Raw genomic sequence first — 24,300 nt, 5'->3', positions numbered from 1 at the left:
GCTGATCACTCTACAGTCTACATGGTGACTTAATTGTAGCTGATCACTCTACAGTCTACATGGTGACTTAATTGTAGCTGATCACTCTACAGTCTACATGGTGACTTAATTGTAGCTGATCACTCTACAGTCTACATGGTGACTTAATTGTAGCTGATCACTCTACAGTCTACATGGTGACTTAATGGTAGCTGATCACTTTATAGTCTACATGGTGACTTAATGGTAGCTGATCACTCTACAGTCTACATGGTGACTTAATGGTAGCTGATCACTCTACAGTCTACATGGTGACTTAATTGTAGCTAATCACTTTACAGGGAGACTTGCATTGTTGTTTGTTTAAATTATGTATATATAGAGAAGAGGAAGACCCAACAACCAGATCTGGCATTGTTGATACCTTTCTTGTATTTTACTAGTACTATTTAGAACAGATGACTCATCCAGCTATCCAGGTTTATACTGCTGTAGCTATATATGTTATATTGTTTCCATTTCCACCCCATTTGCTGAATCAGTGATCTTCACTCTTTCTATGATGGATGCATGCATTCTCATGTGGTGATTTGTGTGTGTTGCCATGTAACAAACTGTGACTTACCCTGATGACAAATCCTCAGTTGCTGTCATTGACACCAAGTAAAACTTCTGTAAAAGTATGCAAGATTCTTTGAAAGACTTTATATTATATAAATTCTTTTGTTAGTTTACTGCAGCCTATGTTCCCACCACCTCGACAGTATGTATAAGCTACTATACATCTTTCCTCTGTAATTGTGAAGAAATATCATGTGTATTGAAGCAGTATAATAAACTACTGCAGTGTCTCACCATTGGTACTTTTCTTCTCTCCTATGGGTGGTATAGCTATGAAGTGGCAATACAAACTTTCTTCTTCCTGCATGATCTTTCCACGATTCAAACTCAGTCCAGCTGTTGAATTCTTTGTTCTTGTACTAATAAAAGGTAAAACTTTATTGTATTATTATTATGTCAGGTATTGTGTGTATAGTATAATTACACAATACACACAATACCTGACTATTATGATTGTTTTTGTTACAGTAACAAGGATCATGATGTTGAGTATTGCTGTATTGTGTTTGCACCTGACATAGTAATGTTGTATCACTGCTGTGTAACTTAATTACATGTACGTACCTATATGAATATCATGTCTAGTTTATCTGTTGAGTGCAATTAATGGAAATAACACTGTTGGTAATCATCTACGTATGTGATCTTGTTTTAAGTGTTGGAGTAAATAATTCTGTTCTGTATACAACATGTAGCACTTGTTCTCAGAGCATTTGAACACCTGCCATACATACATGATTTATACTGTTACTGCCTTTCTGGGAATTGCCCAGGTGTATATGTGGTAGCGGTATATTATACTGACTATTTATTTATTTATTATTAATACTGTGCAGACCTCCATTAGGGAGTATAAAGCACAGATACATGCAAGAAAACAAAATGTACAACATTTTAGACTATATAGCTGGATTAATACAAAAATAGTCTACAATCCTTTTCTGAAAGTCATCTACATTGGTTGCTTCAATTGCAGTAGCTGGGAGGCTGTTCCATATTTTGATAGTGGCAGGGAAAAAAGAGTGGAAATAAATGTTTAAGTGGGCTGATACCTGTCTGAATCTGTAAGAGTGCCCTCTTGTACATGTGGTTATTGGCATAGGAAGGTGGTAACTGGAAATGGATGTTTCATTATGTAATATTTAAAAAAGCATGATAACCCGTGAGATTTCTCGCCTACACTCCAAAGATGTCCATCCAAGTGAGTTTAACATCCCTGTGACACTAGACATAAAACCATAATCACCAGTCACAAATCTTGCGGCTCTACGCTGCACCGACTCAACTAAGTTTATGTTTTTATTTGTAAAAGGTGACCACACAACACTAGAATATTCAACAACTGGTCTCACCATAGATATATAACAGGCTTCTTTCACCTTAGCTGGGCAAGAACTAATGTTTCTTTGTAAAAAACCCCTAACTTGGTTTGCTTTATTAACAATTTTCTTAATATGTTCATTAAATGTTAAATGCTCATCCAGAATAACTCCCAAATACTTTGCATTAGGCACTGATCTCACCTCCTCACCATCCATATGATAACAATACCTTGAGGGGTTTTGTTTGTTTGTAATGCGCAGTAGCTCACATTTGGATAAAGTAAACGTAATTTGCCATGTTTTTGCCCATTGTGTTAGTGAATGCAGGTCTTGTAAAATATCATGATCTGCAGCAGAATGTATTGCTCGATAGAGTAACACGTCATCAGCATAAAGCCTAACAGATGATTTAACATTACCAGGTAGATCGTTGATATAGCAGAGGAATAATAATGGCCCTAAGGCCGTCCCCTGAGGGACTCCAGATATCACATTACTAGGGCTACTGCTATATCCATTTATAATCACTTGTTGAGTTCTATTTGTCAGAAAATTCTGAATCCAATTGAGGGTATTGTTACGAATCCCATAACTAGCAAACATACAAACTATTGCAATATAGCTAGGTACCTAAAATACATGGAACAAAGCGGATCGATTTCTCTGAAAGTGGATAAAAGATCACCTGTGTAGAAACCGGAAGTTCAAAGGTCGTAGGATTTCGTGGGCGAGCCGTCTAATTATTATACACTAATCTACGGAACTCAATGACTGCTACCAGCAAGGACAGTGTAGTAGTAGTTAGTTTAGTACTAGCACTAGTTAGTCTAGTTCTACTGTTTGGTGTGACTTGGTACTTCCAGTCATCACTGGATTTACTACAACAACAAGTAGAGTATGACAGGGAACTGTTGTTGAAGTTACAGGAACACGTTGAGGTGAGCATTACTGCTAATTGTTTCCCATCACCTAGTGTAGCAAAAACTGTGATGTGGGTGGGAGGTGATATAGTCTCGCGTAGCCAGACCCTTTTCTTTCTTTTGTGTGGGGTCGGGAAAGAAAAGGGTCTGGTTAACATAGTATAGCATCGATCGTCTTTGGGCTATCCCGAGATTGTGGGGATTCTACTGTGCAGCTTTCGGATTGTAGTTTAACGACGATACTATACTATGTTCACCAGACCCTTTTCTTTCCCCGCCCCCACACAAAAGAAAGAAAAGAGCCTGGCTACGCGAGACTAGGGCGAATAGCTAGCTACAGTTTTTAAAAAGAGGTGGGGTTTCACTCTGGAACAAGATAAATTGCAAATTCAGTCTAGCTATCTAGCTAGCAGTAATAGTATAATTACTGTCTCTTAAATCTTAACCATTTAGACATGGATTTAGGTATTTAGAAATTCATAAAGTATAAAATGATAATAATTTTTTTAGGCGTCTGTTTGATGTTGGGGTAGCACTGATTTTGCAAAGAAGAATAGTAAATTAAGTGTCTTGTGTTTGCAGTGAATACTTGTTTGACCAATAAACTGATTTTAGTGTACTGATTAGAGAAAAACTTGGCAACAGCTCATAAAGTACACTTTGACTCATTGAACCCCCCTGGATCAGTCCCTGATTAATTTTATTATTATAGCTATACACTCCACTGTTCTGTAACTGCTCCGAGCGTAATCTCATACAGACTCAGGTTGTAGAAATTTCGATATCTAATCTTATCCAACATTGAAGTTTTAAGCTTTGAAATCTTGTACAAAAGTTGCAGCCCCTAGACTGCTCTATTAGAGTATCATGTTGCCACTTTTATATCTAATACATTTACCTTATCACTTGGCCATTTTGTGCCTCCATCTGTAATAAAACTGTGGATTTACATGATCTGCTATAATATTATACTAATTTGAATTTGGTGCAGCTAACTAGGCCTACAGCTAACTAAGAGATTTGAGTTGTGACGGGGAACAATGTTACATGCAAACACTGTAAAAATGAATTTCAGAATGTTTTACTTTTATGATGTTTGGTCAAACCCACAGGCCTAATCATGCAGTACTATCGGCCTATAGTATACTTATTTCTAAGGCTGCTTTACAATTCTCATGCTCATATGCTTCTTTTACTTGATATCTTTGGTAGAAAGCTATAAGCTATTGTTATTTGGAAATTTAGTGAAATAATAATTATGTGTTCAGTTATTACAGTAGTTTGGACTAGGTTCTGGTATCTCCTACATAACTTGCTCTGGCTATATCAACTGTAGCAATTATCACATTTGTGCTAATTGATGATGTGCTAAATAATTATAACTCTCCCACACAACAACAATAAAAGTGGAGTTTCATTAATTCCAGCAAGAATATATGTATTAAGAGCTATAAAACATGTATGCATTAGTATATGCAGAATTTACTTTGATGTGTGCAGTTCTCTTATGAAGAAACTTAATACAGTACCGTATAGTGGGTTTTTCTCGCGGACAAATTTACTTGCGAAAATAAAATCATGCGACACTTAATCTCACGAGGTGACAAATTCACGACTTTAAATTCCTCGTGCGAATTTATCGTGTACGAGATGGAAAGCAGTGAAATTTGTTCTCTTTGCCGTGTTTCTTTGTATCTATGCTTGTATCCATGATGAATTAATGCAGGCACCTGAATGGCCCTGAAGTTTGCCAGGAAATGGGTAGGGCAGCCGCGTTTGAATTCAGTGGTGTTTGTTGAAGAAACACGTGTTGTGTAGGAGAACGAGCAACTGATCGAACTGTAATGAACGATCAGCAAGCTGTTATGTACAAACAAGCACCTGGTTTGCTGTTGAACGCAAGGTTGAATGTTCCAACATGACAGTTTCACAGGAGCCCCCAAAAACCTCGATAAACAAACTCCATGTGATAAAATATGTCGCGAATTTTAATATTGCGAAGTACCCAAAACACGAGATTAAAGTCCTCGCGATAAAAACCCGCTATACGGTATATGACCCAGTCTGGGAAAACCGGTCTTATCTCCTATTTAAAAGTATTGAGAAATGCCGGTTTAAGTATTTAGTGTGTTGTAGCTTGCCAATGGTTGAAGCTATGTGTACCAAATTTTCACAAGTTTTACACCAATTCCTTACCTTCCAGAGAATCTACTATGCAAGTAGCCAACAACTAAGTTCCCGCCATTTTAGATAGTTTAAAACCAAGGTTGACTGTATCAGGCGAGCTCCAAAAGGGGTGGGAGGCGGGGGGGCCTGGAAGGCAGGCAAAGTGGTGTTCAAAAATTGAAAAGGAAAGTGTAGGCATGAATTAGGCCAAGTTGTGGGGCATTCAGGTCTCGAAATCAGCTAAGATGAAAGGAATTCACAGCAGAGATACTTATTTAATACCGCAGAGTTGTACAGCCACATACAACCATCCCCAGGCTGACCAGAGCTCCATTAAGGCCCCACACCGCACATACAGATTGCCACTGGGCTTGGGAAAAGTGGCCAGCAAAATCAGACCACTCAATAGTAGCTGATTTTGATTGTGGAATTAGATAGTTTGTTCATGTAGCTTTGTGTCTTGGGTGGAAAATTGAATCTGCTGATATGGGCGATAAGACCGGTTTCCCAGACTGGGTCACATATATTGTTAAGACATCTGAACAACTTGTTGCATTGAGACTCACAGCAGTACAGGAAGTAAGCTTTATTTCTGTAGCCTACGGTATATAGCAGCTAGTTAACTAGTTAAAAGAATTAATCCATTAATTCAGTTTGTGTTCTTTGCCATAATATAGTGTACATCGCCTTGTAGACCTAGACGGCCATCTATTTCAAGTCCGCTGCTCTTCCCAGACATCTCTGAAGCCTAAACGTGATAAACTATTACTCACTTTAACTCCTGTTCCATGGCTTGCCATGACCTCAAGTGTTTTGCTTCACTGGTTCCATCCACCCACATAGCTAATGTCCTCAATGATTACTTTAGCTTTGTGTTTACTGATGAAAACACCCAGTCTATTCTCATAAACCTGTTTGGTTGTCCTATCAGAATAATCATCCTCCAATAATGACCTCAACAGTGCAGCATTTCCTGCAGCTGTCACTTTATTGGAATATTTTTGATGACTTTCAGCTTCAGAATTGCTTTCTTATCTTACTTACTCTGATAATCTGGTGTAGGCTATTACCCAATGGCTACAATAATTATAGCTACTCAACCAAAACTAGAAGCATCCAATGGTTGACCATACAATCAGGCCAGGCTTCAGGTGGCATGAAATCTACTGATACGTGTGTTACAAATACATTATAAACAATGAACAATTTCATTGATTTATAATTAGAGTACTAGCTTTGATAGCAGGGATAAGCAACAAGTTCCAATCATGAAAGGTTTTAGAAAGTAGCTGTTATGATGATCAGTTTTAGTGGTAAGTGAATTAAAGTGGAAAGGATGTTGCTTAGTGGGTGGTGGTAATGGTGGTTGCTGTGATGTAAGTGGGTATCTCTAGAGAAATTAAATTATGTACTCCTTCATAATTTATAGGATTGTGAGTCTTGATTTGTGTCTTAGTGTTGGCCATTGTAACTCTGAAAGCATGTCGGACACATTTCCCAGATTTTACTCATGCATCTAGCTCTGCACCCTCTCAATAGCTTGAATGTCTTCAGACAAAATTTAATGGGGATGTCAAACTGAGGATGAATATTGTAGCTTTGGTTGCCAAGTAAGCAGCAGATTTTACTGATTCATCACATTTTAGTTTAGGTTACCTCTCACAACATTTAATGACTCTTTTTGCATTGTTTATGATGTTGTGGAGAGAATGACATTGATGGACTCCAAGATAAAGATGTTGATTTGTATGGGTGACTGTTTGATTGTCTTTGTAATGCTGGAATTCAGGTGATGAGGTAGATCCAGAGCAAGTAGGCTTGCGCCAATTATGCCGGCATAATTTCGAGCATAGTAGGCTAGCAAAAGCATCAAGCATTATGCCAGCATAATAGGACGATTTTCAAGATTTTTATATAATTAAATGTGCAATGCACATGCCAAAATACGGCAAAACATGAACACACTGCACCTTAATACTGCATTTAATATCAAGAAAATATGCAATGTTATTATTTTTTATTGTTTCTTGGCTGATTATTTACACTTCACTGAAAAAAGATCGAGAAACTCTAATAGAGCAGTCACTTACTCTAATACAACAGTCAGGAAAGACTGATATACTCTAATAAAACAGCCAACTCTAGAGCATAATCTTGATTTTGAAAGCATAATTTTGAGCATAATAGGCTGAATTTTTGAGCACTGCTCAAAAGCATAATAGGCTTTTTCAAAGTATAATTGTAAGATCAAGGAAGTAAAACACACTTGCCAATCTTTAGGCTCACCTGCCATTGTTAGTCCATTGAATAATGTGGTTTATATCCTGTTGTAAATGACATTGCTGTTTGTGCAGCTTATTGCTATACTACACTATTGTAGATCTAGCTTACTACATACACAACTTCGAAATTCCTCGCATACAGTAGCTATCACTAATGATGGAGCACTTTTTCATCACATATATATCTTCCTGATCAAGTTGAAGAACTACTAAAACAGCTAACTCTTGTGTCACTCCGTAATTCATACTGCCAAGTGCGGGGAGGAGAGTTCAGTTCATTTTGTGTCTTCTGGGTGAGGTCTCAAGAACAGCTGATTGATATCACATGCCCATTTAGGCCATATTATGTTGGGTGGAGTCAGGTGCAATACCACAAAAGAAAAGTACCAGCAGTAAAACATTATACTTATATAAAAGATTATAAAAGTCAAACACACCTATTCGACAATCTCAATGACTACAAACGCCATTGCTTCCTTGTAGTTTGTAGCCCTTCCACTCATAGTAAATGTGTGTCTTCCACCATTTACTGAACTTTAAACCCATATCATGTAACAACCAAACCAAACCCAATGGCATGTAAACAGCCCATATTATGTGCACTATTATCACATGATGTTATAGTATAGTTCATTAATGGTTCATGACTGTTCTATTAGAGTATATTGATCTTTTGTGTTCTGTTGTTTTTCTCTGTGCACTTTCTCTCTTAGATTTCCTGTTCGAGATTCAACTTGAAAAGGGAATCTTGAGATCCGCCCAGACCTGCCTCTGGGATAATGAAATGTAACTTTCGTTGATAAGGTCTGCTTTATGACTTCTGACCTCAGAAGATGACATGCTGTCCTGTGAAAAAGCGTGTGTCGTGCGGCCAAGAAAGCTGGCACACCACACTGTAAGTATATTGACAGGAAGAAAGAAAACAGCTTTTTCATGTGTGCATAGCTCCATGGCCCTTCTCCAAAGTACACCATTTTTGCATTATAGCTGTCCACCAGGTAGGGTAGGCCACATAGCAACTTTGATTAAAATAATTCACAACAGCCATTTGTGAGATATGGGTGTTCAAGGTTTCGTTTCAATTACTTCATTTTTTTCTTCTTATGCCATTATGGGGACTTCAACAATTTATTTTTGCACACTTTGCAAACATTGCTATAAAATGCAAATGTGTAACTCGATTGTCTTGATCAGTGGCACAAATTAAGAACATGTAATGGTGGATTCACGTACCAAGTTTGCTGTGAATCTGAGAAATATCCAAGGAGTTGTGAGCGTTTATTCACATAAAAAATCAAACTTTTGTCATGGCTACAAGGTAAACCGAGTATAAGAATAACTTGGAAATTGGTGTATAGATAGGCTGATCATCATAGCAGTGCCTTTTGATAGTTTGAATAGCAATAGAGTTACAGCGACAAAGTTATAAAGCAAAACCAAACAAGTGTAAATCGTGGGATCGAGATACTCTAATAGAGCAGTCACCATGGGTAAAGAAGGTGTACAAAAAAATGTCGAATAAAACCTTACCAGAGTTCGAACCAGGGACCTCCATACGTAACACCCGCATCCTTAACCACTGCTACATTGGCTGATCACTTCACTTAATTTCTGCTTTATATCTGCTTATGATCAAACGTTTGTAATTTCATAGATCTACCAATAGAAGTTCTAGATTGTTCTAGAACATTCTATGTATGTTCTATTAGAAGTCCTCAAAAATGTGCACTCTATTAGAATATTACAATAATATTATCAAATGTTGAATTAAATCATGCAATGAAATACACCTATAAGTCTGTCATCATCATCATTGTGTCTGCATAGAAAAGAAGAAATGTGAGTAAAAACAAACCTCAAAGTCAGCCATAGGCTGGTTTTTTGGCATTATAAAGTACAAAAAGAAATGAAATCCACACAAAAACAGCCAAGCTGTGAAAAATAGTGCAGCCGTAAAAAGCCCGGGTGAAAGAAGTAATGAAATCAAAGGTGGCAGCCAAGAAATGGCTGCAATGATGTTAATGCTAAAAAATTTAATCATGACTGTGTGCATTATTAAATTTTTTTAGCATTAACATCATTGCAGCCATTTCTTGGCCACCACCTTTGATTTCATAACTTTTTCACCCAGGCTTTTACAGGCCGCACCATTTTTTCATAGCTTGGCTGTGTTTGTGTAGTTTCTTTAACAGCATACAGTAGTTATGTATGTAGTTTAGTTTATTTGGTGCACATGACTTGGCACTTCCAGTCATCACTGCATCATGAACAAACCCTATATACGTATGGTGGAAAGTTGGGGGGGGGGGGGGGGGGGGTATTGACATTTCTGCCATATGATTACTTTCATGAGCCATCATCACCGACACGATTATCATGGTTATTGTCCACTAATGAATATCAAAAATATTTTTATTCTGTTTGAAAATTCTTTGATTATAACATGATAATTTCAATTATCAATAGTTGATGAAAAATTAGACAATGTCAATTATTGCCAACAAAATGATCAGAATTATCATGATAATTGGATGATTGCCCATCCCTACATAGCAGTGCCTTTTGATGGTTAGAAAAACAAAAAAAAGTAACAGCCACAGAATTGCAAAACAAAACCAAACAAATAAAAATTTGTAGATAAGGTACTCTAATAGAGCATTCACCATGTTCACCCCTTGTAAACAAAACTTCAACTTTGGCTGCTGATATCTCACAAATGACTGGAGTGAATTTAATCAAATTTGTTGTGTTCTGGTGGACAGCTATAAGAGCTATGCATGCATGAAAATTGCATCTTATTTCAATTATGTGTATATACACACCAGCATTCTTGGCTGCATGACACACTACTGTGTATCTTGATATACACTTGTACAGTTTGTATTATGCTGCAATTATTACATTCCATTTAATATCAACTCTTGTTTCTTGTGGTTCTTAATACCTTTAGATTTTCTAAGTTTCTTTTGTTAGTGTCGCATCAATATCCAAATAGCCGATTATTCCGATAACCGATATTAAGCAACAGAATTAGTCAATACCGATAACCGATCCGATATGCACTAATAACACTAGCACTCATACTCATCATTACTAAATGACTCATATTAGTGTCATAAGCATTTGATATACAGCTCATTCTAGGCTAAAATATAAAGTTAGAGGCCACAAGTAAAAGTTGCTCTTGGTAAACAGGTTTTAAGTACATTTTACTACTGCTATACAGCTGAGACAAGTAGCTGGTACTACATAGAAACCTAAAACCTCAGTTTACTGTTGGGCATGGCCTAAAACCTGACAGTTTATTATGGGCATGGCTTGTAGTCACCACTAAACCATCAATACATAACTTAATAAAATTCCAACTAGCTTATGTCTAGCCTCCCCCACATCATCATACTACACAGTGCAGTGGAGAGATTAACATCAGCTTTGATTTAATCAAAACCGATTAATCAGCTAGTAGCCAATATCTGCCCAATACTGATTGTTGAACCAATTATCGATGCAACACTACTCTTTGCAATTATGCCTGAACCTGAGCAAAGCATATGTGACCCAATCTGCGAAAATGGGTCTTATAGCCTTTTCAATTGAATGTACTTGACAACCTGTAACTTGACTTGTGAATGTGGTATCACCCTTATATTTGGTTCCCTTATACCTCTAACATAGCGTTATGGCTTGGTATAATATGAAGGTGATAGGCTGAAAACATGAGGAGTTATGATTAGTCAAACATGACAGTTTGGAAAAGCTGTAAGACCCCTTTTCACAGACCAGGTCATATATACATGTGTGTTGAGGATTTATATGAATCCATTACATAAGTAAACACTGCGAACTTTTGTATTGTGTTTAGTTACATTGGTCTATTATAGAATTTTCACAACCATGATGACACCACAAAGAGACAGTCAGGAGATCAATGTCAGTGTAAAGATGGTGTACCAGGTCCCAAGGGTCAAAAGGGAGATGAAGGTCCTCCAGGACCACAAGGTGATATTGGGTTACCTGGGCCAACAGGTGATGATGGACGTCGTGGACTCAGAGGAGAACCAGGTAAACACACGTTGTTAGTTCAACTGGTTGTAAAAGTTCTAATCCAGAAGAACAATGATTGTATCAAACCAAATGTTTACAAAACAATAAGGCACAATGCAAAAACTGCTTATACAGATCTTAATCTATGTACACTTCATGATCTATATACAGATCTTCATCTTTAGGTCAACTTATTGTATATATAAATCTTTCTCCACGTTTACAATCCCAGTAGCAGCGATTATTAAATTATACATTTTGGTAGTACTGTATAGTAGGGCTAAGGGAGATTTCAGCATTCTTGCCCAAGAATGTCATTCAAAAACCAGCCTCAGTTTCCACTTGGCAGTATTATGATCAAGCCTACAATTGTGGTAAGTGTAATGTAGCATCTGGGTGCACAATGATGTGAATATGGTTTTGCATTACAGTAAGTTGTCTGAAGCAAAATTGCATGATGTAGTCACTATAACTGGTTCTGTGCCAGCTGCCATGAGCTGGCTATGAGTTTATATCAACAAGTCTTCTGGTATAAATGAGATATTGAATCTATTATTCAGTGGACACAAGGCACTGGATATATAGTGCCATGGACCAGTTCATTCAAGACACAACAAGCAATTTTCAGCAAATATTAATATTTCCCACACATCATGATCATAATAATTATCATAGACAATCCCAAAATGCTAAGTTTACCAGTAGAAATAAGTACATACAATCTCATTATTTTAAAATCTATATTACATGCAAGGCTCATGTGTATGTGTATCACCTAGTCTAATTGTAATCTTTGCATCCTACAGTTTGGTTACACTAATCACTTAACTTTTACAAGATGTGGTAATGTATTTTTATAATAGGTCATCCTGGTGATCGTGGTCCAGTAGGGGCAAAGGGAGATCGAGGTTTGTCCATGCAAACTTTTATAACGTATAATCCATTGTAGTGCTATGTAATAAGGTGCCAGAGGTAGAAGAGGACGTGTTGGTTCACGTGGGATGACTGGAGAAAAAGGACTAAAGGGTGACACTGGTGCGGTGCTAATTACCTTTTATATGTCAACAATAATAATTGTATTAAAACAGGACTACCAGGACCATTTGGTGAACCTGGTTTTGAGGGAAGCAAAGGAGATAAGGGAGCTCAAGGTACAGCTGTACGTATAAGCATTTCACATGAATGACAGTTTGGGCAAAGCCAAAAGAGGTTTCCAATTGTTCTAGTGAGTTACATATGCAAGAGCCTAGGGGTCAGCTTCCAATGATAAATTTTGAACAGTAATGGCTAAAGTCTGAGGGGTCCAACACCACCCAAAAATCGCATGTAAGATTCTGAAAATCACTTATTTTTTTGTAAAGATTGCGGATTCCAAGCCAAGATTCCAATTCCAAATTTTGCAATTTACATAGCCGATTACACATATATTGACACTTTTATGTGCTTGGCTGGCTTCTGGATTACTGATGAGGCCTGTGTACAAATGAGTTGAGACACGTGCACAGAGCTCACGAGACTATAAACTGATTGCAACACAGCACACAAGTTAATATGTGACCCAGTCTGACAAAACCGGGCTTATCGCCTATTTAAAAGTATCGAGAAATGCCGATTTTAAGTATTTAGTGTGTTGTAGCTCGCCAATGGTTGAAGCTATGTGTACCAAATTTTCACAAGTTTTACACCAATTCCTTACCTTCCAGAGCATCCACTGTGCAAGTAGCCGACAACTAAGTTTCCCGCCATTTTAGATAGTTTTTAAACCGAGGTTGACTGTATCAGGCGAGCTGCAAATTGGGTGGGAGGCGGGGGCCCTGGAAGGCGGGCAAGATGGTGTTCAAAAATTGAAAAGGAAGGCCAGGGGATGAATTAGGCCACGTTTTGAGCCACTGAGGTCTCAAAACTGGCTAAAATGAAAGGAAATTCACAGCAGAGATACTTATTCAACACCACAGAGCTGTACAGCCACATACAGTCATTCCCAGGCTGACCAGTGCTCCAGTAAGGCCCCACACCACACGTACGGATTGCCACTGGGCTTGGGAAAAGCAGCCAGCAAAAGCAGACCATTCAAGTCTAAATGTGGAATTAGATAGTTTATTCATGTAGCTGTGTGTCCTGGGTGAAAAATCGAATATGCTGACATGGGCGATAAGCCCGGTTTTGTCAGACTGGAATCAGACTTAAGAACAATCATTGAGATTTCATTTTATCAGAGATTCCAGATTCCATTTTGAGATTCCAAGTGATTTATGTTGGATCCAGTTGGTGTCAGTCCCCCACTAAAGTCACATTATAGGAGATCAGTGGTGTGTAGACTCCTACCCACAAGTGTTACCCCATGTAACTGACTACAGTAGTACAAAATGTAAGCCCAATTTAACATACATTCTCAGAAGAAATTGTTTTAAAAGTGCATAAATCTATCTAGTCTACGCTACTGTTTCCATCTTTTTTCAAGCAGTATAGTCACATGTGTCTGAGGTACAGGAATGTATACAGTTGAACCTTTCTATTACAGACATTTTAGGACCCAGAATTTTTGGTTACTTTTTGCCGTAATATAGAGGTTTTCCTCTTTCAGACTGAGGAAAAAAATGTATTGACCAGATCTGTTGGGACCAAAATTTTTATCCTTATCATGGAGGTTTTTTCTATTGTGTCCTTAATTAGGGAGTTTGTTAAGAGTGGTTCCACTGTATGTACAGTAATTGTAGTTGTATGTGTTTACATCTTAGTGAAAGTTTACTCTCTCTTACACATAATGGAAAGGGAGGTGGCCATTACACTTTGTTTTCAGCTATGCTTTGCCTATTACACAACATTAGAAATAAACTGTATAAGAAGCGTATCTGTAACCAATCTAGTCACTGGCATTGTATGCTTGATGCTTCAGCGCACTGTCACTTTAATAGGTTGGTGCCCAGTATTGGATGTGTCTGTCACATTGGATACAGTATATATCCAACCCAATTGTAGTATATATTCACAAGTTATTAATGAGTTAACCACTATATCTGCAGTTTGAAACGTTTATAGTTGCTGCCATGTTTCATTTAAAGTTGCATGATGTATCCTGTTTTATATAGCTAGCAGTAATGAAGGTTATAATTTACTATATAGTAGTATAATCGTTTATTAGGTCTTCCTGGTCTTACAGGTGTTAAGGGAGATCAAGGTTTGTCCATATATATAAATTTTATAATTTGTAATCCATTGTGCTATGTAACAAGGTGCCAGAGGTCAAAAAGGAAGAGAAGGATCACCTGGGATGACTAACACTGGTGAAGTAGGACTAAGAGGTGCTAATTATCCATTCACAAATCAACAATATTTATAGTATTACATTAAGGACCAGTTGGTGAGCCTGGTTTAAAGGGGAGCAAAGGTGCTAAAGGAGAGCAAGGTATACGCCTATACGTGTGTTCAGGCTGTGCATTACATGCATATTGATTTGTGATATCTTCTATTTAAACTTTGAGGCATATTTGTATAGTCGTTTTGAGTCGCTTCAAAGTTCATCTTACATGCTATCTTTCTAGATTTTCTTCTGCTGATTTATGTTTTTCAGAATGTTTTAAGCGAACTGTTGTGTTAAGTCTAAAATCTTTTACCAGTATATGTAGCTATACTATCACTTACTACAAGTAATGAAATAGTTCACGATATAATTCGATGTATAAGTAATTAGCTAATTTTGTTATGTAATTATTGCTATAGGAAATACTGATCCAGCAAGATCAACTGATTCACCTAGTAGTTCAGAAAATGAAACAGAAAATAACAACTGGAACCAGTGCTTCTTTCAAAGCTTGAACTCTGATAAGGACTATGGCCTGATAGCTGTAAGTGGTCAAATGACATTGTATACAGCTACAGTTAGTGGTTCATTTTAAAACTAACGGTGCATTACATCATGCTTGAATCATTTTGATGATGAATACTTAGTTGATGAAATGTTATGTTAATGATGTGTATGGTACACAGGATTGCAGCATAATGAAGCACAGAGATGACACTTGGTTAAGACTGACCTGGGATGGTAACATGCGTATTGCTGGCTGTACAGTATGCTGTATGAACTGGTACCTTACTGTGGATGGACAGCAGTGTAGCAGTCCTGGACCTGTGGATGCACTTGTATATCAGGGTGAACGTTACCTGATTGTTAGACACTCTCACTTCACTGGAATGTGTGAGCAAGCTGGTGGAATGAACATTAGTGCTGGTCAGTGTGTAAACATGCAGCTAGCCTACTGTAGACCAAACATTGATGAAAAAGACAAACTCGTACAGTATTACATCATGAAATAATGCATCAGGTCATATACCAAGGGATTATATGAACACAACTACAGTAGTATGTATAATTGTGTGTATAGTAAGTAGCTGATGCCATACACTGTTAAATCCTTCTTGTAGTTGACTTATCTGCAACCTGTAATGCACATAAGTAAGTAAGTACATATGTACATGTACTAGCTATTAGTTTACATTATAAAGAAGGATTTAACAGTGCTATATAGGAAAATTAGGTATGCATAAATATCGTATAGATAGATTTTTATGGTTGCATTCATAATCTTGTGGTAGTGATAACTGACCTGAGCTGAGCTGATCCAGTGTCTCATGTACCACAAGTTTGTCTTTCCTATCAGTACCTGATCTAGGCTAACTACATGTATGTTTTGACACAAGGAATGACTCACTCTATTATTACATGCTTATTATTGTGAAAAAGGCTAACAATATGTACATGTTAATTAGTATGGTGAAACCTCCATAACAATCTCAGAGGCTGATATCAGGTATTACCACATGATAAGCTGCACAGTTTTATTTCAATGTTTAAATGAAAAACTATCAATACTTTGATAATTGACACCCATAACTAGTATTCCCGGTAAACAATTTGACGTGTTTCATGTGTCATGTCCTGTAGCACTTGCAGCTGCTGTGCACCTAATTTTATGGTGCCTGCCAACAGGATTCAAATGTTCAAGTTTGAATGCTCTTAAATGAACCAACTTTAAATTTCAGTGCATTTGCTTATGCTCTAGTTTATATACTGTACAATTCTACACATGAAGTTTTAAATTATTTTGCATGTCACGTGACATGAATTTAAATTCCTTTTGCTCTGTTTTCATTATAGAGTAAAAAACATACCTTTGTATGCTTCCAAAGTAAAAATATTACAGTGCACAGCAACCTATAAATTCTGAGCAATCAATAAAGTTTGTTGTAGGATTGCATCGTATTCAACTCTCCCTGAAGGACTGTCCAGGATTTAATGGGTTCATTTATAATGCTTTCACTGGATGGAACACTCAGTCAAGGATTATTGTAGAGGAGGTGCCACCGAGTAAGTTGATGATGCTGTATTGTGTGGCTACATGCATGGCTCTAGTTGACTTGTCAACTATTTTGCTTTGAATCGCCTCATATGTGAAAAGTCTAACTACCTGAGAGAAATCAGGACAGTACAAAAAAAGTAACTAACTGATTTTTTGTAATGGATAGTGTAGAATCATGTATTCCATATGGTAAAGTTTACAAGTAATCAAAGTTTTACTATCATAAGTCTTCACCTTTTAACCAATCACTTTAAAATTACAGCAAGCAATAGTCCTATGTTAGAAGTACAATATGACCACGTATAAAGCTAGTATCTTATTCACAAGTCAAGTTATGGATTAAAATTCTAGCGCTGAGATGTTGGTGGGAATACAGCAATATAAACACTGTAGGAGAATCTTCAGAGATTGCAACCCAAAAGCCTTTTAAAATGAACATGCTTTATAATGTATAATTAGCAATGTCATGCTATACTGCAACCCTCTTTTATCCCCTTCAGAATGCATTACTTTACTAGGGAGGAGAATTGTCAATACATTAGCAAAGGCTAAACAATACAAATCACTAATAACTATTGTTTGGAAGTGTATTTTAGGAAGATAATAGCTTTGTGGATATAATAATTAAAAATCAAAATCAACTTTTTGAAAAACCAATGACTGCTCAACTTAATGTATGTTATATTATGTGCTAAATGTGCTGCTGCTATAGGGAATCCCACGGTAACTACACCTGCTACTCCTCCTCCATCTTATACATACAAACCCAACCATTGCCAAGTGGGATATGCCAACTTGGGTCCCGGAAATAACAGGAACCTAGGAGTGCTGACAACCATCAGGGTTAACAAAGCAGAGGACCATACAGTATTGAGGATCACATGGGAGGTGAGTGATAATGTTATATATAATATTGATGTCACATACTGTATGTAATATAGAGTAACATTATTAATCGTCGTTGTGTTCGATGCTGTGCACGATGGTTTGTCACAATTGATGGCTCTGAGTGTTCATTTCCTGACAAAATTGAGACTATGTTATATTCCGACTCAAATTATTCCATTTTCTTCCCAACATCAATAACTGGTGTTTGTTCTCATGCAGCAGGAGCACCCATAGGTAAATACACATAATATCGTTTTGGTTGATTTCTTGTTTCTGTGCTTGTTTTTAGTTATCTGTATAATGTATTTGTGTGTTGTGTATGTCGGTTTTGTACCTTGGGAAAGCACCCTTGTACAGGCTGAGCCTTTTGGTGCAACCCTGTCTTTTGAAACAAACCAGATAATAAATAAATAATAAAATACAATTGTATATATTGCCACCTATAATTTGTTTATTGTAATACTCATCACAGTGGCCACCAAATTGAGTATAGTGCCTGTGAATTGATATCTCAACTTTTCATTAATGTGTTCTGTATGGTACATACTAATAAATGCATGTGTGCATGTGTGCATGCCCATTTAATACTTTTGAATGTTCTAATTGGCTACTGTGTACACTCGGTTATTCATATGTATTGCATATACATGTAATAGAACTATGTACTGAATGCTTACCTAGTATATATTGTATATGAAATAACAGAAAAACACTTGACCTATGACAAACACTGGTAGCCATTAAAACAAACTATCATAGTATCGCAAGTAATTTATCTACACTTTTTAATTAAGAAAATTGTCAAGCAATTTCACTGTTTCTTATCTTCTAACGCACACCTGTTTTTAGAAAGACAGGTAGGTAATATAGGAAAGGAAGCACATGTTTTGTGTAATTATGTAATATGCATTATATTTGGCATTCTGCATAGAACACAAAGGGAAAGACATAGCCAACTAACCTGGAAAGCCATAAATATCAACTTCGCTTGTGGTGTCTCGTTCGAGGTTTCATCATGGTCGCTCTTCCATGGCCTCAACTGAGGCCTCGAGTCCTCGACAGCTCTGATAGTGAAGCGACACGTCTAGGTGGGGTTTTAGCCATAGAGACTCAATGTGGACCACCCAACCAAAACTAAGAAGGTGTTAAAATGTGGGCAATCAACAGTGGTTAGATTTAAGAAAGAACACAAAGGTGTGCGGGCTACTTTTTCACAGGGTATAGCGTAGTTCGATACTCTCCCTACACATTATAAACTCTTGATAATATATAGTGAGCTTTTTTTGCAGTACTGTATCTAATCAAAAACAGCTAAGCTGTACAAAAAGGTGCGGCCCCCAAAAAGGCCATGGTGAAAAAAGATGTGAAATCCAAGGTGGTGGCCAAGAAATGGCTGTGATGGTAGGTTAATGGTAAAAATTTTAATAACGACAATTCAGGTGAATTTTGTGCCAAGACCAAGCGGCACCAAATTCACCTGAATTGTCGTTATTAAAATTTTTACCATTAACCTACCATCACAGCCATTTCTTGGCTGCCACCTTGGATTTCACATCTTTTTTCACCATGGCCTTTTTGGGTGCCGCACCTTTTTTTTACAGCTTAGCTGTTTTTGATTAGATTTCACTTCTTTTTGTATTTGAATACCCCAAATTATGGCCGGCTTTGGGGATTTTTTAACCTTTCTTTTTTTCTTTACCACAAGAAGAAGAAAGATGAAGCAGATGTTAAATACTTTAAATATTTCTGATTTTATCAGTAAATGTACAAATTATATATAATACATATCAAGACACACGGTAGTGTGTCGTGCGGCCCAAGAAGCCGGCGTGCCACCCGTGAGTATATTAACAGGAAGAAAGAAAACGCAATTTGCACACCTATGTAGCTCTGTGATCCCTTACCCGATTGGAACCAAATTTGCTAGAGAGGTGCCGGCCAGTAAGGGGAGTCTACACACCAAATTTGAAGAAAATCGCTCCAGCCATTTCCGAGATACAAGCGAACAAAATTTCATTTTAATTTCTTCGTTTTTTTCTTCTACTTCTTCATTTCGTCACTTCGCAAAATCCGCCATAAAACACGAATGCGTGCTCGGATCGGGCTGAAATTTGGCACACTTAAAGGGCTCATTAAGGCGGATCTCTGTACCAACTTTAGTAGGAATCCGATGAACATTCACGGAGTTATGACCGATTATTTGCGTAAAATAAGGTTGAAGGTCTGTCACGCCTACAGGGTAAACTCCTTTGAGGAATCAGTTGAAAATTGATATGTAGGTGGAGCAACCATCGTAGGAGTGACTTTTTGTGGTTTGAAAGGAATCGGGATAAAGACCATGGAGATATGACACAAAACCCGACCTGTGTCAAAATTATGCGATCGATTTTTATGAATTAAAAAACTATTAGTTTTCGTATCTACCAGGCAAACCACTTAGAGCAACGAGCTGAAAATCAGTATGTAGCTGGAATAATTATCATAGAAAGTCCTTGCAGTAGTACAGAAGAATCGGATTACAAACCACTGAGTTATGATTCGAACGACAACTACGTGTAGCAAATGCGAGATTGAGATATTCTAATAGAACAGTCACCCTAATAAAGTATTCAGCTGCATTTATAATTTACTCAATTATATTACATTGCAAGTTATTCTGTAGGGAATTCAGCTACAAACAAATCACCCTGTAGTCAGATCAGCCAGAAGAAGGTACCTAATAGAGAGTTCAGCTACAAAGAAACCATCATGTAGAGAGTTCAGCTCAAACAAATTGCCCTGTAGAGAGATCAGCTAGAAGAAGTTACCTTGTAGAGAGTTCAGTTACAAAGAAACAATCATGCAAAGAGTTCAGCTGCAAACAAATCACCCAGTACAAAATTCCGCTATGAACAGACCACACTGTAGAGAGTTCAGCTAGAAGAAGTCACATTGTAGAGAGTTCAGCTACAAAGAAACTACCATGTAGAGAGTTCAGCTGCAAACAAATCACCTTTAGAGAGTTCAGCTAGAAACAAGTCACCCTGTAGAGAGATCAGCTAGAAACAAGTCACCCTGTAGAGAGTTCAGCTAGAAGAAGTCACATTGTAGAGAGTTAGCTGCAAACAAATCACCCTGTAGAGAACTCAGCTACAAACAAATATGCCCTGTAGAAAGATCAGCTAGAAGAAGTTATCTTGTAGAGAGTTCAGCTACAAAGAAACCACCATGTAGAGAGTTCAGCTGCAAACAAATCACCTGTAGAGAGTTCAGCTGGAAACAAGTCACCCTGTAGAGAGATCAGCTAGAAACAAGTCACCCTGTAGAGAGTTCAGCTAGAAGAAGTCACATTGTAGAGAGTTCAGCTACAAAGAAACTACCATGTAGAGAGTTCAGCTGCAAACAAATCACCCTGTAGAGAACTCAGCTACAAACAAATATGCCCTGTAGAAATATCAGCTAGAAGAAGTTACTTTGTAGAGAGTTCAGCTACAAAGAAACCACCATGTAGAGAGTTCAGCTGCAAACAAATCACCTGTAGAGAGTTCAGCTAGAAACAAGTCACCCTGTAGAGAGTTCAGCTAGAAGAAGTCACATTGTAGAGAGTTCAGCTGCAAACAAATCACCCTGTAGAGAACTCAGCTACAAACAAATATGCCCTGTAGAATGATCAGCTAGAAGAAGTCACCTTGTAGAGAGTTCAGCTGCAAATAAATCACCCAGTTGAAAGTTCCGCTATGAACAGACCACACTGTAGAGAGTTCAGTTAGAAACAAGTCATCTTGTAGAGAGATCAGCTAGAAGAAGTCACATTGTAGAGAGTTCAGCTACAAAGAAACTACCATGTAGAGAGTTCAGCTGCAAACAAATTACCCTGTAGAGAACTCAGCTACAAACAAATATGCCCTGTAGAAAGATCAGCTAGAAGAAGTTACCTTGTAGAGAGTTCAGCTACAAAGAAACCACCATGTAGAGAGTTCAGCTGCAAACAAATCACCTGTAGAGAGTTCAGCTAGAAACAAGTCACCCTATAGAGCAATCAGCTAGAAACAAGTCACCCTGTAGAGAGTTCAGCTAGAAGAAGTCACATTGTAGAGAGTTCAGCTACAATGAAACTACCATGTAGAGAGTTCAGCTACAAACAAATCACCCTGTAGACAACTCAGTTACAAACAAATATGACCTGTAGAAAGATCAGCTAGAAGAAGTTACCTTGTAGAGAGTTCAGCTACAAAGAAACCACCATGTAGAGAGTTCAGCTGCAAACAAATCACCTGTAGAGAGTTCAGCTAGAAACAAGTCACCCTATAGAGCAATCAGCTAGAAACAAGTCACCCTGTAGAGAGTTCAGCTAGAAGAAGTCACATTGTAGAGAGTTCAGCTACAATGAAACTACCATGTAGAGAGTTCAGCTACAAACAAATCACCCTGTAGACAACTCAGTTACAAACAAATATGACCTGTAGAAAGATCAGCTAGAAGAAGTTACCTTGTAGAGAGTTCAGCTACGAACAGATCACCCTGTAGAGAGTTCAGCTACAAACAAATCACCATGTAGAGAGTTCAGTTACAAAGAAACCACCATGTAGAGAGTTCAGCTGCAAAAAAATCAATCACTCTGTAGAGAGTTCAGCTAGAAGAAGTTACCTTGTAGAGAGTTCAGCTACAAAGAAACCACCATGTAGAGAGTTCAGCTGCAAACAGATCACCTGTAGAGAGTTCAGCTAGAAACAAGTCACCCTGTAGAGAGATCAGCTAGAAACAAGTCACCCTGTAGAGAGTTCAACTAGAAGAAGTCACATTGTAGAGAGTTCAGCTACAAAGAAACTACCATGTAGAGAGTTCAGCTGCAAACAACTCACCTTGTAGAAAGTTCAGCTATGAACAGATCACCCTGTAGAGAGATCAGCTAGAAACAAGTCACCCTGTAGAAATTTCAGCTAGAAGAAGTTACCTTGTAGAGAGTTCAGCTACAAAGAAACCACCATGTACAGATTTCAGCTGCAAACAAATCACCCAGTAGAGAGTTCAGCTATGAACAGATCACCCTGTTGAGAGTTCAGTTAGAAACAAGTCATCCTGTAGAGAGATCACCTAGAAGTATCACCTTGTAGAGAGTTCAGCTACAAACAAATCACCTGTAGGGATTTCAGCTGCAAACAAATCACCCTGTAGAGAGTTCAGCTACAAAGAAATCATCATGTAGAGAGTTCAGCTGCAAACAAATCATCCTGTAGAGAGTTCAGCTATGAAAAGATCACCCTGTAGAGAGTTCAGCTATAAGAAGTCACCTTTTAGAGAGTTCAGCTACAAAGCAACCACCATGTAGAGAGTTCAGCTGCAAACAAATCACCCTGTAGAGAATTCAGCTACAAACAAATCCCCTGTAGAGAGACCAGCTAGAAACAAGTCACCCTGTAGACAGATCAGCTAGAAGAAGTTACCTTGTAGAGAGTTCAGCTGCAAACAAATCACCCTGTAGAGAATTCAACTACAAACAGATAACCCTGCAGAGAGTTCAGCTAGAGTCAAGTCACCCTGTAGAGAGAATCCTGTAAAGAGTTCATCTACGTACAAGCAGATCACCCTGTAGAGAGTTCAGCTACATTTCAAGCCACCTAGTAGAGAGATCAGCTGTAAATTATCCTGTGGGGATTAATTGGCATACAATAAATATATGCAAGAGTTCATAATATAATGAACTCTTGATATATACATTATATATACATGTATAATTTGTACATTTACTGATAAAATCAGAGTGAGTTAAAGTATTTATAAAATCTGCTTCATCTTTTTCTTTTTCCTGTGGTAAAGAAAAATATATAGGTTAAAAAGCCCCAAAGCTGGCCATAGGCCGGCTTTGGGGTATGCAAATACAAAAAGAAGTGAAATCTAATCAAAAACAGCCAAGCTGTAAAAAAAGGAGTGCGGCCCTTGAAAAGGCTATGGTGAAAAAAGATGTGAAATCCAAGGTGGCGGCCAAGAAATGGCTTTGATGGTAGGTTAATGGTAAAAATTTTAATAACGACAATTCAGGTGAAATTGGTGCCGCTTGGTCAATTGGCACAAAATTTACCTGAATTGTTGTTATTAAAATTTTTACCATTAACCTACCATCACAGCCATTTCTTGGCCGCCACCTTGGATTTCACATCTTTTTTCACCATAGCCTTTTCAAGGGCCACACTCCTTTTTTTACAGCTTGGCTGTTTTTGATTAGATATTTATTACAGAACACTCTACACGGTGGTTTCTTTATAACTGAACGCTCTACAAGGTGACTTCTTCTAGCTGATCTCTCTACAGGGTGAATTGTTTGTAGCTGAACTATCTACAAGGTAATTTCTTCTAGCTGATCTCTCTACAGGGTGATTTGTTTGTAGCTGAACTATCTACAAGGTAACTTCTTTTAGCTGATCTTTCTACAGGGCAATTTGTTTGTAGCTGAATTTTCTACAGGGTGATTTGTTTGTAGCTGAACTCTCTACATGGTGGTTTCTTTGTAGCTGAACTTTCTACAAGGTAACTTCTTCTAGCTGATGTCTCTACAGGGTCACTAGTTTGTAGTCGAACTCTCTACACGGTGGTTTCTTTGTAACTGAACTCTTTACAAGGTGACTTCTTCTAGTTGATATTTCTACAGGGAGATTTGTTTGTAGCTGAACTCTTTACATGATGGTTTCTTTGCAGCTGAACTCTCTACATGGCAACTTCTTTTAGTTGATGTCTCTACAGGGTC

The 24,300-nt window shown here is 37.7% G+C and overlaps 1 protein-coding gene across 1 annotated transcript; it reads left to right on the top strand.

The window, feature by feature from the left end:
- The first annotated feature begins 2,686 nt into the window (after window positions 1–2,686).
- On the top strand, window positions 2,687–17,827 carry LOC136248185 (uncharacterized). The gene is made up of 13 exons (XM_066040001.1): window positions 2,687–2,860; window positions 11,172–11,352; window positions 12,198–12,242; window positions 12,298–12,369; window positions 12,423–12,485; window positions 14,495–14,512; window positions 14,568–14,636; window positions 14,687–14,740; window positions 15,055–15,179; window positions 15,322–15,562; window positions 16,583–16,699; window positions 17,404–17,579; window positions 17,633–17,827. The coding sequence occupies exons 1-13, from the start codon at window positions 2,690–2,692 to the stop codon at window positions 17,825–17,827; spliced, it is 1,527 nt and encodes a 508-aa protein (XP_065896073.1). The 5' UTR covers window positions 2,687–2,689.
- Window positions 17,828–24,300: the final 6,473 nt, after the last annotated feature.

This window comes from Dysidea avara, chromosome 1 (genome assembly GCF_963678975.1).
Source record: "Dysidea avara chromosome 1, odDysAvar1.4, whole genome shotgun sequence".
Classification (NCBI taxonomy): Eukaryota; Metazoa; Porifera; class Demospongiae; order Dictyoceratida; family Dysideidae; genus Dysidea; species Dysidea avara.
The sequence above is the reverse complement of the archived record's forward strand: the minus strand, read 5'-3'. Positions and strand labels throughout refer to the sequence as shown.

Coding starts and splice junctions, on each gene's coding strand:
- LOC136248185 (XM_066040001.1), top strand. CDS start 2,690: ATGACTGCTACCAGCAAGGACAGTGTAGTAGTAGTTAGTTTAGTACTA. Junction 14,637..14,686: donor TGGTGAAGTAGGACTAAGAG/GTGCTAATTATC, acceptor TATTACATTAAG/GACCAGTTGGTGAGCCTGGT. Junction 17,580..17,632: donor TATTGAGGATCACATGGGAG/GTGAGTGATAAT, acceptor TATGTAATATAG/AGTAACATTATTAATCGTCG.